At 41.1% G+C, this 19,664-nt stretch overlaps 2 protein-coding genes across 8 annotated transcripts in view; one reads left to right on the top strand and one right to left on the bottom strand.

The window, feature by feature from the left end:
- The window catches only part of SNRNP40 (small nuclear ribonucleoprotein U5 subunit 40), a 36,895-nt gene extending 35,801 nt beyond the window's left edge, over positions 1–1,094 (bottom strand). The window contains exon 1 of one of the 3 annotated variants that reach the window (XM_082411746.1): positions 894–1,094. In XM_082411746.1, the coding sequence (XP_082267872.1) occupies positions 894–1,037 (144 nt within the window). In that variant the 5' untranslated portion in view covers positions 1,038–1,094. The remainder of the gene's footprint in view (positions 1–893) is intronic. The other 2 variants (XM_082411747.1, XM_082411745.1) reach the window with 2 other exon arrangements.
- Positions 1,095–1,223: 129 nt separating this feature from the next.
- ZCCHC17 (zinc finger CCHC-type containing 17) overlaps positions 1,224–19,664 on the top strand; it is a 60,463-nt gene continuing 42,022 nt past the window's right edge. For all 5 annotated transcript variants that reach the window (XM_082411899.1, XM_082411902.1, XM_082411901.1 and 2 more), the window contains exons 1-2: positions 1,224–1,357; positions 9,942–10,062. In XM_082411899.1, the coding sequence (XP_082268025.1) occupies positions 9,997–10,062 (66 nt within the window). In that variant the 5' untranslated portion in view covers positions 1,224–1,357; positions 9,942–9,996. The remainder of the gene's footprint in view (positions 1,358–9,941; positions 10,063–19,664) is intronic.

The following is a 19,664-nucleotide window of genomic DNA, read 5'->3' as shown; positions in this document are numbered from 1 at the left end:
ACAGGAATATACCATTAGGACCCTACAGCAATAATGCCAGATGAGATAATGATGGTTTAGACCAGGAGCTAGTGATGGAGCTGGCAGAAGTAGTAGCAAGTCTGGATATATTTTGAGGACAGTGCCAGCAGGATTTACCGACCAGATGGTTGAGGAGTTGGGGAGGGGGGTACATATATTTCTTCAGCTGAGCCTAACGGGACCGAGGGAGAGGTGTGATCACCACCTCTACCGTACAAGAAATGTAGTTAAGAGCATGGATTCTGAATTTAAAATCTGTTCCTATCAGTTACTAGATAAGTTTGTTTCCCCATCTACAAAATAGGATAATAACAATTCCTAACTCTCAGGCAGTTACCAAGATTAATGGAGTTTTCATACACAAAGAAAGCACTTAGTACAAGAGCTCAATGGATGGTAACTATTCCATGGTTGTTACTAATACTAGTGCGGAGAAACAGAGGGAAAAGCAAGTTGCCGCAAGTCCCAAAGCGAGCCAGTATCCTTCATTTCCTTCCTTCCTTCCCGCATTCATTCATTCATTCATCCATCCACTCTTCCAACTTCCCTGAACGTTTATTCTATGCCGGATCCCTGGAACATTTAAGATTCCAAAGCCCCGGTCCCGGTTTTGAGCTCAAGGTCCTTAAGCCTAATTCTAACGCCTCCTCACAGGGCGGTCGAGATGCCGCAAACGGGAGTCAAACGGGGAAACATATGGAGCATCGCAGAGTGTCGGCCGCTCTTACAGTGCTTTCCTGCTTCAACTCCAGGGTGACAGAGTCCCGTTCCGTCCCCGCAGTGTGGGGAAAGGGCCGGTGCGGGATCACCAGGTGCAGCCCTGAGGAGAGAGGAAGAGCTGAGGGCCGAAGGCCGCCTGCTCCCTTACTCACCGCTTGCAGCAAAGCTCCCGGCGCCGCCTGCTGCTGCCCGGCTCCGGGGCCCGACCCCGCCGCTCCCAATAGCAATTCATGCCGCGGCCGCTTGACTGGGACCAGCGGCAACTCTGGGCCCTTTCGCTTCTGCTGTTCTATCATGGCGGCAGCCACTCTCCTTAAGCCGCCACTGACCGCGCGGACACCCTCAGGCACCACACGATTGGCTCCAACTTAGTCTTCCCCCGGAACTTCCGGCTTGGAGAAACCAATCAGCTTCCAATACTCTCCTCTGCACCGCCCCCTGGGGACTCTCCTGTTATTGGTCAGTTCTTTCTGCCCTTACGAGAGTACTATTCCAGGATTGGTGAATGGAGCTGGAGTCCCACCTAGGCGCGCTGTGTCCTGTGGGTGGAAGCTCGCTGACTGGGTTTCGGTGTTAAGCGCAATGCTGCGGTGTGGAGACCGGACGCTGACACCGAGTAAGTGTAAGGAAGATTGGGGGTGGGGGCAGTGGAATCTGGAGGCGGCGCCTCCGTTATGTCTGAGACTGGCCCTTCTCAGCTGCAGGTTTGATTGCAAGGGGCAGAGGGGGGCCCCGAGTTCCTAGCTCCGGTGTGTAGTAGCCTGGGTTCCCTTTCTAGGGCTGGAGCAGAGCTTTGGGGTCTCTGCGCCTGCCTGGGGCCCTCGACGACTGACTTCTTCAACAAGAGCCTTCCGTGTCGAGCCCTGTGCCAGGCGCTCCCAGGGAGAAGAGGCCTGTCTCCCAGCTTCCACTAGGGTCCTCTCTGACTGAGGAGGCCGACTTGTTTCTGCCATGATTCTGCAGCCTTTTTTTTAGCGCCTGCTCAGTGCTCCTGAGAGAGACGGAGATGAAGGAAATGTCCGACTCTCGGCTTCCACAGCACAGTCGTGTTGAGAAATTCGGATTCATACCTGTGAACTAGGCCTTCTCCTTAATCGTGCAACTGATATTTATTGTGCAAAGCACTGGGGAGACATTGTGAACCAAACATGGCCCCTGACTTCAGGGCTGTTAGTCCGGTGGGGAAAACAGATGCTCACCAATGATCTCACTAAGAAATGCAAAGTAAGTGCTGCCTACGAGAGGAAGCTGGTGTTATGAGTGCCTGGAATAAGCAGGAAGGCTTCTCTAAGGAAAAGGTGCCTGAGCTGATACCTGAAGGAACAGTTCTAATTAGTTGGGTGAAGAGAGGAAGGCAGCATATTCCATACAGAACAGCATGTGCAGAGGTCCTGTGGCAAATGTGAAGAAAGTGACTAACAGGCACAAAGAGGCCAGTGTGACCAGGACAAAGAGAACGGAGGGGAGTGTGGTACAAGATGAAGCTGGAGGCGGGCAGAGGCCAGACTTTGTAGCTTTTGCTTTAAGACTGATGGGAAATCACTGAGGGTTTTTTTTTTTTTGCAGGTGGTGGGGTGGGGGAGGCAGCTTGATCCCTCAGGCCTTAGTAGTGTGAACAGATTGGAGGGGAGATAGATGCAGATAGACCACTTTGGTGAGAGTTGTTGGCAGTGAAGACTGGGGTATTGGAGGAACTGAGAGCTAGATATTTCCTAGACTCCTCTGCACCTAAGATGAGAATTGAATTTGGAAGTGAGAGGAGGAGGAGGGTGAGAGGCATGCCGTTTTGCTGGCAAATACCATAGCAGAGGCAGTGAGTTTCTTAGTCGTCAGCTTTTTGGTTTCGTGACTTTCTGCAATGACAGCCATGACTTTCTCGATCATGGCAAAGACTGTTGTTTTGTGGGTCAGGAGGTGTTCCTGGGAAGTTCTACCAGTACTTCCTATAGCCCTTGCAGTAATTTTGTAAGTCACATAATACCTGGCAATAAATCCCTTTCTGTTTAACCTAGCTAGAATGTGTTCCAATATCTGCAACTGTACTCCATCAGCGTAGGGGTACTGTCAGTTAGGTGAGCTATAAAGACAGAGTTAAAGGGAAGTTAAGTTATTGTTTGAATGATGGACTATGGAATCTAAGCTGAATAGAGAGGAAAGTGAAGAAAAAAAGAGGGCTGATAGATTGGAAGAATAGAGGTCAGTAGATCAGGATTCTGATGAGGTCAATGAACAGTATTCTCTGCTAGAGGACTTCTGTTTATCCTTAAAGGCCTACACAGTTGTCACCTTTTAAACTTCCTTGCTTCCCTCAGGCCCTTCTTCTCTTTCTTGTTTTCTTAATACTTTGAACCTAATCACTAGCACTGATCATACTGCATTGTAATTGGTCACCATTATCCTTACACGACTAGGAAGCCTTTGATGACAGGGACTGTGTTGAAAAGAATGGTTTAGTGGCAAGTGTGTGTGGCTCTTGGAATGGCCTAAGATTTATCTCTTTCTAGCTGTGAATTTTCGACAAGTTACTTCATTCCTTTAAAACAGAGATACCTGTTTTGTAGAGTTGTTTTAAGGATTGAAAGGAGGTTTACGGGGACTTCCCTGGTGGTCCAGCGGTTAAGACTCCATGCTGCCAATGCAGGGGGCCTGGGTTCAACTCCTGGTCAGGGAACTAGATCTCGCATGCAGCAACTAAGAGCCCTCATGCTGCAACGAAAATGCCGTGTGCTGCAACTAAGACCCGGCACAGCCAAATAAATAAATAAATAAATATTTTTTAAAAAAAAAAAAAAGAAAGAAAGGAGGTTTATGAAGTGCCTAGCACTGAGCCTGACATATAAATATCAATAAAGGTGCTGAACTGATAAATTAACTAACAATTTAAAATAGAGTAAAATTAAGTACTTCAGTATTTCAGTAGACAGTTACAAATTTCTGTGTGCTCTATACTGTGGTAAGCACTGGAGATTTGAAGGATATGATGGAGTGCAAGACAAGGGCACGCTTGGAACAATTTCACAATCCATAAAGGAAAGAAAAAATATTCGTAAATAGGATTTGAATCCCATCTCCATCATTCATAGTTTTGTAATCTTGAACAAGGTAACTTAGCTTCTCCTGTGTCTTAGTTTCTTCATCTGTAAAATACCTTAACAAACAAAATGATAATTGCCTATCTTGTAGGGAGGTCAAAAAGGGAATTAACTTAGTTAAGACAAGTAAAGCTTCTAGGTTAAAGGCAAATAGGAAGCACTCAAGTATTAGCTATTATTATTAGAAGACTTGGAAGGGACCTTAGGGATTGTTGACTGAACAATCAATCAATTGTTGACTGGTCCTGGGGTCCAGTACCAAAATGGCTAACTGTGAGCAGCCCTTGTCAAGACATTTGACCTCTGTTAGCCTCATTTTCAATTAAATAAGAGTAATGGACTGAATGACCTTAATAATTGCTTTCAGCTTTCACTTTTTAGGAGTCCATTTTTGTTTTTCCTTGCTTCTTGCTATTTTTCCTCTTTCCTGCCTTTGACCATTTTGTCAACAGATCCATGACCAGAGTGCAAAATGGAAAAAGCATCTGTCTAAGATAGTTACTCTAGAAATTTGATGGGAAGGAGGAGGATTGGGCACCAGTTTGATATTTGAAAGTCTCCCATCTTCTGACTTACCCAGCGAATTGTGTGGAACTCAGTTCCTTCTCCTACATTCTTTAGACCAGAATGCTTTCTTCCTTCTTTCTCTACCTGTGTTTCCCACATAGTAAGGCTCTATTCACTCATTCAAGAAAACTTTGAGTACCTACTGTATACAGGCACTGGGAAGACAAAATCAAATGAGAAATGGTCCTTGGTTACATGTTTGAATGAATAAATCCAGACCCTGCTCATCCTACCCTCCAGGAATAATGCCCTTCTAATTACTCCTTATTGGAATCTCTAATTTGGGACCTGGTTAGTGTTAGAACTATATACTACTCTTCAGGGACTTCCCTGGTGGTCCAGTGGTTAAGACTCCTCACTCCCAATGCAGGGGGTCCAAGTTCGATCCCTGGTCAGGGAACTAGATCCTGCATGCCGCAACTAAAGATCCTGCATGCTGCAACGAAGATCCTGTGTGCTGCAACTAAGACCTGGTGCAGCCAAATAAATTAAAAAAAAAAAAAAAGAACTACATACTCTTCAAAATTTAGATGTGGACTGTGAATTCTTTTTGAGGCAGTGTGGAATAGTGTTTGAGAATAAAGGCTCTGTCATTATTCTGTCTTTGATGTGTCCCAGTATTTTGACTTATCGGTTGATTCGCCTCAATTCTTATACATAACTTAAAAATAAATTAAAATCACTTTAACTCTCAGAGGTCTATCTAATTGGTACTGTTAAGTAACAACAGTAAATCTAAATCTTAAACTTAAAAACAACAACAAAAATCTTGGCCAGATCAGTGAGGTGACACATGAAATGAAGTTTCAAAGGGGCTACATATTATCTTTCCAATTTAATATTATTCTATGAATTGCTCATTGCTTGAGGGGAAGGAGGAGAGGACGTGGTTATTTTTTTTCCTAATTGCAGGCACATTAAAAAAAAGCTGAAAAATCACAAAATTACGGAGGTACAGTACAAATAACACTTCGTAATGAATCATTTGAGAGTTAAGTTGCCGACTTGATGCCCATCACCCATGAATACTTTCGTTTTCCTATAATCATGGACATTCTTCTATATAACCATAATATAACTTCTAAAATCGGGAAATTAACATTGCATAATTACCTCTAATCCTCAGGCCCCGCTCTTCCACGTTTGGGCACTGACTCCCCATTCTGGATTGCCCCAGTGTGCCGACACCCTTATAACCCTGCTTCTCCCCACACTGGGTTGCTCTTTGTGGATTTCCTCCTCGCCCAGCATAAGCTCTGACCTCACTCTCGGCTACCATTCCCCTGCTGCAGCTCCCATTCCCGTTCCCACGCTATACTTTCCTTGCTCTGCCCTTTGTTTTGGGTTGGGAAGGAGGTGGCTAATAAATAACTGGGTCCTTATTGCTTCCCTCCGTATCACAGTTGTTTAAAACATTCAAGTAAAATGAAACGCGTAAGGAATTTTTTGTTTCTAGAACTATTGCAAGGCAACTTCAAATGGTGTACCTCAATTCTTGTCAATTTACTTGCTCTTTTAAGTCTACAGATGTGGTCCTATTGAACTACACTATATATGTCTCAATGTTTTATAAACTTTTTGAAAGCAGCAGAACTATTTTTTCCAAATGAAATGTTACATAGAAGCTTAATAGGTAAACCAGATCAAAGCAGAATATGCTGTTAAAAGTAGGCCTTCCGGGCTTCCCTGGTGGCGCAGTGGTTGAGAATCTGCCTGCCAATGCAGGGGACGTGGGTTCGAGCCCTGGTCTGGGAAGATCCCACATGCCGCGGAGCAGCTGGGCCCCGTGAGCCACAATTACTGAGCTTGTGCGTCTGGAGCCTGTGCTCCGCAACAAGAGAGGCCGCGATAGTGAGAGGCCCGCGCACCGTGATGAAGAGTGGCCCCCACTTGCCACAACTAGAGAAAGCCCTAGCACAGAAACGAAGACCCAACACAGCCATAAATAAATAAATAAAAAAAAATTTAAAAAAAAAAAAAAAAAAAAAAAAAAAAAAAAAAAAAAAAGTAGGCCTTCCTCACGTAACACCTCCCTTCCCCCTTGCTACCATGACCCACCCCAAAGCTGGGAGGGCAAGTGGGAATCAGCAATAATCAACCTCTGTCTAATTACTGAGGAGAGGCTCCTAGCTTCACAACTGCTCTGTGTGGGACCTCCCATAACTCAGATTTCTTTGGGGTTGTTCTCTCCCACCTTTGGTATGGAGGCTGTCCTCTGGTTGGTTGACCTAGGGCCCTTCTTCTTTGGCCTTCCTGATCCTGTTGTCCCTACATATTTCAGAACTGACTTTTTAAAATAAACTTGAGTTAACTGAGAAGCTTCTGGATAACCAGAAGCTTCTGGAAGAAATCTTAGGTTTTTTCCTAGGTATTTTATTATTTTTGATGCGATTGTAAATGGAATTGTTTCCTTAATTTCCCTTTCTGATAGTCCGTTGTTAGTGTATGGAAATGCAACAGATTTTTGTATATTATTTTGTATTTATATTAATTTTGTATCCTTCAACTTTACCAAATTCATTGATGAGCTCTAGCAGTTTTTTGGTGGCATATTTAGGATTTTCTATGTATAGTATCATATGATCTGCAAATAGAGACAGTTCTACTTCTTCCTTTCCAATTGGGATTCCTTTTGAATAACCACCATACAACAACCCTAGGTTTCTACAGAATATAATTCAAAAAAATTTAAAAATACCATTTGGGAAGGAGGTGGCTAATAAATAACTGTGTCCCTGGCAACCCTTTACAATTCTGAAATCGTAAGCCTGCTGCTGTTGTATAACAGGGTTTCTCTCAAAAATGCATGCCAATTTCCTGCTTGAAGAATTGCATAGGGTTTCTCAGGCTACTGTTCTACAAAAGGAGCAAATAGGGGAGCTTTAAACTTAGCTGTTCATACTCTTATCACAGCAAAAATCTGTACAAAATAACTTAAGATTGTATTGCTCTTTCTGTGACCTTTGTTTACAGAAGAACGGTTGATAGACTGAGTTGTTTGAGCTTAATTTAGAAGTCCTAGCTGCTGATGCCTCTGGATTCTGTACCTCACTAGTGCTCCAAGAATTGGAGGGATAATTAAGGTTTCTTGATAGAGTCATTGGCCTCAGGTTAATAACCTTTGTTCTAGGATATGAGGTGAGGATGCTGGGCAGAGGGAAGGGAAGGACTAGAGATGAGACTGCATAGCTGGGAAGTGGAAGAGGCAGGATCCAACCAGGCTGTGATACTTGGATTTAAGCTGTTTGTCAGCCATTTCTCAAGAACTGACAAATCAGCCTTCATTCTATCTGTGTGCTTTTAATAAACTAATAAAACTCACTTCTGGCTGACGTAAACAGAAAAGGGCAAGTTTATTATACGAATACAGGTTGTCTTATGGAACTCAAGGACAGGGATGTTCCTTGGCTTTGGGATGATATAGAACTAGGGTTTGGAACCTGACAGAATTTTCTTTCATTTCTGTTTTAAGTGAGGCAGTTCAGTTAATGGATGGTTATTGTAAATCAGGAAGACTTTCCAAAAGTAAGACCTAAAGTAATCATCTGAAAGTGTAGGGGTGTGCTCAGGATTGAGGAGAGAAGGAGGTATTTGCACACGAAAACTCAAGGAAAATTGAGTTTCAGGTCTTATTGATGTCAAGTAATTAGGAGGCAAAAGAGAACTGAGGACTGTACCATTAACTTTATCTTTATGTAGCAGTGATTTATGCAGCAAGTAAAGGGGCATGGTTAAGAGCCACTAGATTGCTGGTTTCCTCCCTGTTTAAAACCGGAAGGCTGAGCAAGAGTACCTCTAAGATCCCTTCCAACTTCAAAGCTCTAAGACGTGGTACTCTGGCAGCATCAGCATCACCTGGGAGCTTGTTAGAAATGCCCACGGAATTCCCTAGTGGTCCAGTGGTTAAGAATCTGCCTTCTAATGCAGGGGACTCGGGTTCGATCCCTGGTAGGGGAACTAAGATCCCACATGCCTTGGGACAACTAAGCCCATGTGCCAGAACTACTGAGCCCACGCACCACAACTACAGAGAAGCCTGCTTGCCTCAATGAAAGATCCCACGTGCTAAAATAAATAAATAAGTTAATTAAAATAAATAAATAAATAAATTTCAGAAAAAAAAAAGAAAGAAATGCCCAATCTCAGGCACCACCCTAGACCTACTGAGTTGCAATCTGCATTTTAATATGATTCATAAATAGTTAAATAAATTTGATGCATCCAACAATGGATTGTTACATAGGCATTAAAAAAAGTGTGTGTGTTTGTGTATGAATTGCTAAAAAATAATATAAAATGGCTATTAATATTAATTGATGGTTTCATGATTCCATTAAAAAACCTACTTGTACATGTAAAAAGGTCTGAAAGGATATAAACCAAATTGAATTATAGATGATTTTCTTTTCTTCAAATTAATGTGTTATCTGAACTTTTAAAATGAGCATGTGTGTTTTTAATTTCATTGGAGAAAAAAGTAAGCTGTGCTTTCTGCTTTTTTTGGCTGCGCCATGCACGGCTTGTGGGATTTAGTTCCCTGAACAGGGATCAAACCTGCGCCCTTGGCCGTGAGAGTGCAGAATCCTAACCACCAGACCGCCAGGGAATTCTCTATGCTCTCTTTTTGAAGTCACTTCAGATTTAACACCTAGAATAGTGGTTAAAAGTGTGGACTCTGATGTCAGCCAGAGTTTGACTCTACCATTTTCTGGCTTTTTGACATAGGCCTAATAAGTTGGCCTCTGAAAGTCTTGGTTTTTTCATCTACATAATATGATAATTAATAGAACCTACATCTTGAGAGTTTTGAGGATTAAATGAGATATTGGATGTCCAGTGCTTAGCACAGTGCCTGGACATAGTAACTGCTTGATAAATGTTAGCTCTTATTACTATTATTATTCCTTTTTTACAGATCCGTTCACACCCCTCCCCCGCCCCCACCAAAAGCCTTCCCTTGGCAAAAGAATAGCAATAATAACAATAAAAACAAAACAGTAAGCTAATGGCCTTGGTAAAGTATCAAATTGAAAAGAAATAAGATCAAGGTTTCCAAAACTCCCCACAGTTATAGTGGACAAAGGAGGTTTGGATAAAAGTACATGGTGGGGACTTCCCTGGTGGCACAGTGGTTAAGAATAATCCACCTGCCAATGCAGGGGACACGGGTTCGAGCCCTGGTCTGGGAAGATCCCACATGCTGCGGAGCAACTAAGCCCGCACGCCACACATACTGAGCCCGTGTGCCACAACTACTGAAGCCCGTGCGCCTAGAGCCTGTGCTCCACAACAAGAGAAGCTACTGCAATGAGAAGCCCCTGCACTGGAAGGAAGAGTAGCCCCTGCTCGCTGCAACTAGAGAAAGCCCGCACACAGCAACGAAGACCCAACGCAGCCAAAAATAAATAAGTAAATTTAAAAGTACATGGTATTAAATCTAATGGTATTATCCTGTAGGGACAACCTGTGGATCGGCAGCACATTTTTTTTTTTATTGCCAATGTCTCTCTGATTGTTACCTGTTCTGTTTCTTTGTGACAGGACACTTGAATTAGCTTTAGCAGAAGAGAAATGGAGGAACCATAGAACATTAAGGATGAATTCAGGAAGACCCGAGACCATGGAGAACTTGCCTGCTCTCTACACTATTTTCCAAGGAGAGGTATATTCTTTTGGCTTTGAAAACTTCCCATTTATATTAAGCGTAGATTGAAGGTGAAAAGCAGCTGGGTTTGGAGCTTCTGTCCGCTTGAGAATGTCTTGAACATTACAGTTTAAACGGGAAGGGCTAGCAGAACATCTGGCTCCCACATGTACCTCCTCTGAGCTCCAGACTTCTAACTACATACTTGGCATCTTCATTTGGATACCTCACAGCATCTCTAATTTATGCTTTTTTCTTTTTTTTCGGCTGTGCTTCATGGCTTGCGGGAATCTCAGTTCCTCGACCAGGGATTGAAACTGGGCCACAGTAGTGAAAGCCCATAATCCTAACCACAAGGCCATCAGGGAACTCCCTTTAATTTATGTTTTAAACTGTATTTTTGGTTTTCTCACCAAATCTGTTCTTCCAGTCTTTCCCATCTCAGCAAACGAACCCATTATTCATTCAGGTACCCATGCTAGAAATCTGGGCATCATCTTTAATTTCTCCCCTTGATTTGATCTTGTTTTCCTCCCTCTCCAGTCCATTATCAGGTACTATCTTTCTGCCTCCCAAATATGTCTCTGGTGTCTATACTTCTTTATCCCTTTGGCACCCCATTAGTTTAAGTTTTCATCTCTTGCCTGGCCCTCCTGGGCTCCCTACTTCTTTTGTAGTCCACTTCCAATCTGTTTTTCCACATTGCAGCCAGAATAACGATTGATTGATTGATTGATTGATTGATTTGGCTCGCTGCACAGCTTATGGGATCTTAGTTCTCTGACCAGGGATTGAACCCAGGCCCTTGGCAGTGAAAGCTGAGAGTTCTAACCAGTGGACCGCCAGGGAATTCCCCAGAATAACATTTTAAAAACAGATTGGACCAAGTTGCTTTCTTGAAGTTCTCCTAGGCTTCTCATTATACTTGAATGTATCCAAACTTGTTTTCATGACCCTTACCTGACTTGGCTTCTGCTTACTCTGGCAATGTTGTTTAGTTCCACTCTACTCATGCTGTAGCCACTCTGGCCTTATAGCTCCAAACATCTAAGCCTGCTTCCTTCTCAGGACTTTTACACATGCTGTTGTTTCTAACTGTCCCATTTTCTCAGCAACTTCTTTTCATCTTTTAGGTCTCAGCCCTAATGTCATCTCCTCAGATCTTTTTCCCACCATAAATAAATAGGCTTATGTTATATTTATTTTGTACTTGTTTAAAGTCTTTCTTTCTCAGAGGACACTAAGTTCCATGAAGACAGAGCCCTGTCTGTTTTGTTTACTGTTGTATATCTCAGTCCCAGGTAGGTGGGTAGAAAATAGTAAGTGCTCAGTACACCTTCATAACTGAGTGAATGATCAATCTTTGAGGGAGGAGACATTGTATTTGTTTAGAGAGCAGAGGCTTTGGAACCAGGCAAAACCTGGATTCCGTCCTAGCTCTTTTACTTACTAACTGTGTGATCCGTGAGATCGTCACTTAATTTCTTTGAGCCTCAGTTTTCTCATTTGTTAGATGGAGATAAAAACAACTTTCATAGGATTGTGATGATGGTTAAATAAGCTATCATCTATAAAAACACAATGCCTGAGATGTAGTAGGGATTCATTAATGTTATCGCCCTTTTTAAAAAAAATTATTTATTTATTTATTTTTGGTTGTGTTGGGTCTTCGTTGCTGCGTGCAGGCTTTCTCTAGTTGCGGCCAGCGGGGGCTACTCTTCGTTGCGGTGCGCAGGCTTCTCATTGTGGTGGCTTCTCTTGTTGCGGAGCACGGGCTCTAGGCGCGTGGGCTTCAGTAGTTGTGGCACTCGGGCTCAGTAGTTGTGGCTTGCAGGCTCTGGAGCGCAGGCTCAGTAGTTGTGGCGCACGGGCTTAGTTGCTCCATGGCATGTGGGATCTTCTGAGACCAGGGATCGAACTCGTGTCCCCTGCATTGGCAGGCGGATTCTTAACCACTGTGCCACCAGGGAGGTCCCCAGTCGCCCTTCTCTTGAAGCAAAAGTAAAGCCAAAAAATTGTTTTCAGTGTCTTATGAGTGCCTGTAGTATTTTAACTATATCATTCTTATGGCATTCATAGTTGCTTTATGGTTGACAAAAGTTTTACCACCTAATAACATGAGGCCTTTGAAGACAGACTTTGTGACTGTTGATTGGTTATAGATAAATGTGGCTCTAGACTTCTGTTAAGTGGATCCCAACTTGTAATGTAAGAGACAAGATACAAAGGATGATAACATTCTAACAAATAGCAAACAACTCTGCTCTTCAGAGCCTCTGTCCTCATTCTTTAGGGCCCATGGTATCCCCAGAGATCAGTGAGGTACCAGGGCTTAGAAAAAGGAAATGGTAGCTCTGGAGATGAAATTGATTTTTCTGATCATGAAGCCCTCACTTGTCAGGTATTGCACAAAAGAAAGAGGAGCTCTCTGCCCTCCACAAACTGACTCAGATTTCTAGTAAAGTGGCTCCTGATCTATGTCTTTTTCTTACATGAGATGGGGCTTGAATTAGTGTAGGTTTTATATTTACTGTCAAGGATGGATGGGCTAGCGTAATGTTCAGAAAGAAGTTTATAGTTCTAATACTAGAACTATAGTTTTACTATTTCAGGAACACATTTTGAAAAATGCCTAGGAGTGACTGGAATTAGGGAAAGAGAAATTTCATGGTAAATTGGAAACAGGAAACTATTTTTCAGAATATTCATCCAACAAACATTGAGTGCCTAATATTTAAAAAGAAGAATTTACATTAAAATTCAAAATAAATTTTGTTAAGCCTAATGTATGTTAGCACTTTCACACGTTACGTGTCATTGACTTTCTCCAAAGAAATTGTTAACCCCATTTTATGGATAAGGAAACTTTTTAGAAGTTAAGTAATTACCCAAATGATTAATAAATGGCAAGTTCTAAATCAGGTTCTCCAGGTCTGCAGCTGGGGTTGTTCAACTGTTCATAAATGCATGGAGGAACCAAAAGACCCATAAGAGAACTCTTCTGACTGAATTGGGGTAGTATAGGAGGAAGGTAGATGGTAAATCTGGTTGTTCCACAGTCATTTGTTTGTACCTCTATCATGACATTTATAGTCTGTCTTGTACTATTGTTACTTGTATATGTGTCTGTCTCCTCCATTAGATTGGGTGTTACTAGGGAGCAGAGGCCATGTTTATCTCATGTATCTTGGTAGCTAATTCAAATTCATTTAAAAACAGACTGGGCATCTCTCTCTCTCTTTTTTTTTGTTTTTTGTTTTTTGTTTTGGCTGCACCGAGTGGCATGCAGGATCTTAGTTCCCCGACCAGGGGTTGAACCCGTGCCCCCTGCAGTGGAAGCATGCAGTCTTAACCACTGGACCGTCAGGGGAATCCCTGGGCATCTCTTTTTTTTTTTTTTTTTTTTAATATTTATTTATTTATTTATTTATGGCTGTGTTGGGTCTTCGTTTCTGTGCGAGGGCTTTCCCTAGTTGTGGCAAGCGGGGGCCACTCTTCATCACGGTGCGCGGGCCTCTCACTATCGCGGCCTCTCCTGTTGCAGAGCACAGGCTCCAGACGCGCAGGCTCAGCAATTGTGGCTCACGGGCCCAACCGCTCCGCAGCATGTGGGATCTTCCCAGACCAGGGCTCGAACCCGTGTCCCCTGCATTGGCAGGCAGATTCTCAACCACTGCGCCACCAGGGAAGCCCTGGGCATCTCTTTTTTTTTTTTTTTTTTTTTTAGAAATTTCATGTAATGTCTGAAACATTTATATTAACATATTTCCATACAAATACAAATATAAGATTTTTAGAAATTTCATGTAATGTCTGAAACATTTATATTAACATATTTCCATACATATTTCCATACAAATACAAATATAAGATTTTTAGGAATTTCATGTAATGTCTGAAACATTTATATTAACATATTTCCATACAAATAACCCAATGAAAGTTTAGTATTAGTTGTTTTGTTTGCTTTTTTATACTGCAGGTTCTTATTAGGCATCAATTTTATACACATCAGTGTATACATGTCAATCCCAATCGCCCAATTCAGCACACCACCATCCCCACCTCACCGCACTTTTCCCCCCTTGGTGTCCATATGTCCATTCTCTACATCTGTGTCTCAACTTCTGCCCTGCAAACTGGCTCATCTGTACCATTTTTCTAGGTTCCACATACATGCATTAATATACGATATTTGTTTTTCTCTTTCTGACTTACTTCACTCTGTATGACAGTCTCTAGATCCATCCACGTCTCAACAAATGACTCAATTTCGTTCCTTTTTATGGCTGAGTAATATTCCATTGTATATATGTACCACATCTTCTTTATCCATTCGTCTGTTGATGGGCATTTAGGTTGCTTCCATGACCTGGCTATTGTAAATAGTGCTGCAATGAACATTCGGGTGCATGTGTCTTTTTGAATTACGGTTTTCTCTGGGTATATGCCCAGTAGTGGGATTGCTGGGTCATATGGTAATTCTATTTTTAGTTTTTTAAGGAACCTCCATATTGTTCTCCATAGTGGCTGTATCAATTTACATTCCCACCAACAGTGCAAGAGGGTTCCCTTTTCTCCACACCCTCTCCAGCATTTGTTGTTTGTAGATTTTCTGATGATGCCCATTCTAACAGGAGTGAGGTGATACCTCATTGTAGTTTTGATTTGCATTTCTCTAATAATTAGTGATGTTGAGCATCTTTTCATGTGCTTCGTGGCCATCTGTATGTCTTCTTTGGAGAAATGTCTATTTAGGTCTTCTGCCCATTTTTGGATTGGGGTGTTTGTTTCTTTGATATTGAGCTGAATGAGCTGTTTATATATTTTGGAGATTAATCCTTTGTCCGTTGATTCATTTGCAAATATTTTCTCCCATTCTGAGGGTTGTCTTTTCGTCTTGTTTATGGTTTCCTTTGCTGTGCAAAAGCTTTGAAGTTTCATTAGGTCCCACTTGTTTATTTTTGTTTTTATTTCCATTACTCTAGGAGGTGGATCAAAAAAGATCTTGCTGTGATTTATGTCAAAGAGTGTTCTTCCTATGTTTTCCTCTAAGAGTTTTATAGTGTCCAGTCTTATATTTAGGTCTCTAATCCATTTTGAGTTTATTTTTGTGTATGGTGTTAGGGAGTATTCTAATTTCATTCTTTTACATGTAGCTGTCCAGTTTTCCCAGCACCACTTATTGAAGAGACTGTCTTTTCTCCATTGTATATCTTTGCCTCCTTTGTCATAGATTAGTTGACCATAGGTGCGTGGGTTAATCTCTGGGCTTTCTATCTTGTTCCATTGATCTATGTTTCTGTTTTTGTGCCAGTACCATATTGTCTTGATTACTGTAGCTTTGTAGTATAGTCTGAAGTCAGGGAGTCTGATTCCTCCAGCTCCATTTTTTTGCCTCAAGACTGCTTTGCCTATTCGGGGTCTTTTGTGTCTCCATACAAATTTTAAGATGATTTGTTCTAGCTCCGTAAAAAATGCCATTGGTAATTTGATAGGGATTGCATTGAATCTGTAGATTGCTTTGGGTAGTATACTCATTTTCACAATGTTGATTCTTCCAATCCAAGAACATGGTATATCTCTCCATCTGTTGGTATCATCTTTAATTTCTTTCATCAGTGTCTTATAGTTTTCTGCATACAGGTCTTTTGTCTCCCTAGGTAGGTTTATTCCTAGGTATTTTATTCTTTTTGTTGCAATGGTAAATGGGAGTGTTTCCATAATTTCTCTTTCAGATTTTTCATCATTAGTGTATAGGAATGCAAGAGATTTCTGTGCATTAATTTTGTATCCTGCAACTTTACCATATTCATTAATTAGCTCTAGCAGTTTTCTGGTGACAGTTTTAGGATTCTCTATGTATAGTATCATGTCATCCGCAAACAGTGACAGTTTTACTTCCTCTTTTCCAATTTGTATTCCTTTTATTTCTTTTTCTTCTCTGATTGCCGTGGCTAGGACTTCCAGAACTATGTTGAATAATAGTGGTGAGAGTGGACATCCTTGTCTCGTTCCTGATCTTAGAGGAAATGCTTTCAGTTTTTCACCATTGAGAATGATGTTTGCTGTGGGTTTGTCATATATGGCCTTTATTATGTTGAGGTAGGTTCCCTCTATGCCCACTTTCTGGAGAGTTTTTATCATAAATGGGTGTTGAATTTTGTCAAAAGCTTTTTCTGCATCTATTGAGATGATCATATGGTTTTTATTCTTCAATTTGTTAATATGGTGTATCACATTGATTGATTTGCGTATATTGAAGAATCCTTGCATCCCTGGGATAAATCCCACTTGATCGTGGTGTATGATCCTTTTAATGTGTTGTTGGATTCTGTTTGCTAGTATTTTGTTGAGGATTTTTGCATCTATATTCATCAGTGATATTGGTCTGTAATTTTCTTTTTTTGTAGTGTCTTTGTCTGGTTTTGGTATCAGGGTGATGGTGGCCTCATAGAATGAGTTTGGGAGTGTTCCTTCCTCTGCAATTTTTGGAAGAGTTTGAGAAGGATGGGTGTTAGCTCTTCTCTAAATGTTTGATAGAATTCACCTGTGAAGCCATCTGGTCCTGGACTTTTGTTTGTTGGAAGATTTTTAATCACAGTTTCAATTTCATTACTTGTGATTGGTCTGTTCATATTTTCTGTTTCTTCCTGATTCAGTCTTGGAAGGTTATACCTTTCTAAGAATTTGTCCATTTCTTCCAGGTTGTCCATTTTATTGGCATAAAGTTGCTTATAGTAGTCTCTTAGGATGTTTTGTGTTTCTGCGGTGTCTGTTGTAACTTCTCCTTTTTCATTTCTGATTTTATTGATTTGAGTCCTCTCCCTCTTTTTCTTGATGAGTCTGGCTAATGGCTTATCAATTTTGTTTATCTTCTCAAAGAACCAACTTTTAGTTTTATTGATCTTTGCTATTGTTTTCTTTGTTTCTATTTCATTTATTTCTGCTCTGATCTTTATGATTTCTTTCCTTCTGCTAACTTTGGGTTTTGTTTGTTCTTCTTTCTCTAGTTTCTTTAGGTGTAAGGTTAGATTGTTTACTTGAGATTTTTCTTGTTTCTTTAGGTAGGCTTGTATAGCTATAAACTTCCCTCTTAGAACCGCTTTTGCTGCATCCCATAGGTTTTGGGTCGTCGTGTTTTCATTGTCATTTGTCTCTAGGTATTTTTTGATTTCCTCTTTGATTTCTTCAGTGATCTCTTGGTTATTTAGTAACGTATTGTTTAGCCTCCATGTGTTTGTCTTTTTTACGTTTTTTTCCCTGTAATTCATTTCTAATCTCATAGCGTTGTGGTCAGAAAAGATGCTTGGTATGATTTCAATTTTCTTAAATTTACTGAGGCTTGATTTGTGACCCAAGATGTGATCTATCCTGGAGAATGTTCCGTGTGCACTTGAGAAGAACGTGTAATCTGCTGTTTTTGGATGGAATGTCCTATATATATCAATTAAATCTATCTGGTCTATTGTGTCATTTAAAGCTTCTGTTTCCTTATTTATTTTCATTTTGGATGATCTGTCCATTGGTGTAAGTGAAGTGTTAAAGTCCCCCACTATTATTGTGTTACTGTCGATTTCCTCTTTTATAGCTGTTAGCAGTTGCCTTATGTATTGAGGTGCTCCTATGTTGGGTGCATATATATTTATAATTGTTATATCTTCTTCTTGGATTGATCCCTGGATCATTATGTAGTGTCCTTCCTTGTCTCTTGTAACATTCTTTATTTTAAAGTCTATTTTATCTGATATGAGTATAGCTACTCCAGCTTTCTTTTGATTTCCATTTGCATGGAATATCTTTTTCCATCCCCTCACTTTCAGTCTGTATGTGTCCCTAGGTCTAAAGTGGGTCTCTTGTAGACAGCATATATATGGGTCTTGTTTTTGTATCCATTCAGCCAGTCTATGTCTTTTGGTTGGGGCGTTTAATCCATTCACGTTTAAGGTAATTATCGATATGTATGTTCCTATGACCATTTTCTTAATTGTTTTGGGTTTGTTTTTGTAGGTCCTTTTCTTCTCTTGTGTTTCCCACTTAGAGAAGTTCCTTTAGCATTTGTTGTAGAGCTGGTTTGGTGGTGCTGAATTCTCTTAGCTTTTGCTTGTCTGTAAAGCTTTTGATTTCTCCATCAAATCTAAATGTGATCCTTGCCGGGTAGAGTAATCTTGGTTGTAGGTTCTTCCCTTTCATCACATTAAGTATATCATGCCACTCCCTTCTGGCTTGCAGAGTTTCTGCTGAGAAATCAGCTGTTAACCTTATGGGAGTTCCCTTGTATGTTATTTGTCGTTTTTCCCTTGCTGCTTTCAATAATTTTTCTTTGTCTTTAATTTTTGCCACTTTGATTACTATGTGTCTCGGCGTGTTTCTCCTTGGGTTTATTCTGTATGGGACTCTCTGCACTTCCTGGACTTGGGTGGCTATTTCCTTTCCCATGTTTGGGAAGTTTTCGACTATAATCTCTTCAAATATTTTCTCTGGTCCTTTCTCTCTCTCTTCTCCTTCTGGGACCCCTATAATGCGAATGTTGTTGCGTTTAATGTTGTCCCAGAGGTCTCTTAGGCTGTCTTCATTTCTTTTCATTCTTTTTTCTTTAGTCTGTTCCGCAGCAGTGAATTCCACCATTCTGTCTTCCAGGTCACTTATCCGTTCTTCTGCCTCAGTTATTCTGCTATTGATTCCTTCTAGTGTAGTTTTCATTTCAGTTATTGTATTGGTCATCTCTGTTTGTTTGTTCTTTAATTCTTCTAGGTCTTTGTTAATCATTTCTTGCATCTTCTCAATCTTTGCCTCCATTCTTATTCCGAGGTCCTGGATCATCTTCACTATCATTATTCTGAATTCTTTTTCTGGAAGGTTGCCCATCTCCACTTCATTTAGTTGTTTTTCTGGGGTTTTTTCTTGTTCCTTCATCTGGTACATAGCCCTCTGCCTTTTCATCTTGTCTGCCTTTCTGTAACTGTGGTTTTTGGTCCACAGGCTGCAGGATTGTAGTTTTTCTTGCTTCTGTTGTCTGCCCTCTGGTGGTTGAGGCTATCTACGGCATCTCTTTTTATATGTTGTTTTTATTTCACAGTGCCTGACATGGTATCTTGCATGCAGGTGCTCAGTAAATGTTTGAATTAAATTGAATCCAAGCCTCTTAGGACCAGTTGCCTTTGAAGAAACTGGTGGTGCAGCCCATATCCTAGCAGCTCTTAGCAGGCTCAGCAGGGTTGGAGGGCCCAGTAACAGAATAGCCGAGAAGCTAGTATTCATCCTTCTCTTGTTCTCTGAGAGACATCTTGGTGCCGGAGTCCATTAAGCATGGTAGGGAGCACAAGCATAGCATTGAGATTTGGGATTTGGCTTAGCCCAGCCATAGCCAAAGAAATGCTGCGGCAAGATTGGTGTTGGTAAGTTGGAAATAGCATTGGACTAGAAGTCAGAAAACTTCTTTTCTGTACTTGGTCTTGATACTTTCCAACTTTGTGACTTTAGACAAGTAACTTATATCTCTGAGCCTCAAATTCCTCATTTACATTATGGGGATAACAAGTTTCAAGGCCAGTGCAACCTCTAATCTGAAGATGGTAAATTCATTTTACCCAAGCCCTGAGTTCAGTTGAGATAATTAC

The sequence above is a fragment of the Balaenoptera physalus genome, assembly GCF_965194825.1.
Source record: "Balaenoptera physalus genome assembly, chromosome: 1".
NCBI lineage: Eukaryota > Metazoa > Chordata > Mammalia > Artiodactyla > Balaenopteridae > Balaenoptera > Balaenoptera physalus.
Note: the sequence above shows the minus strand (reverse complement) of the source record. Positions and strands in the feature narration are given on the sequence as shown.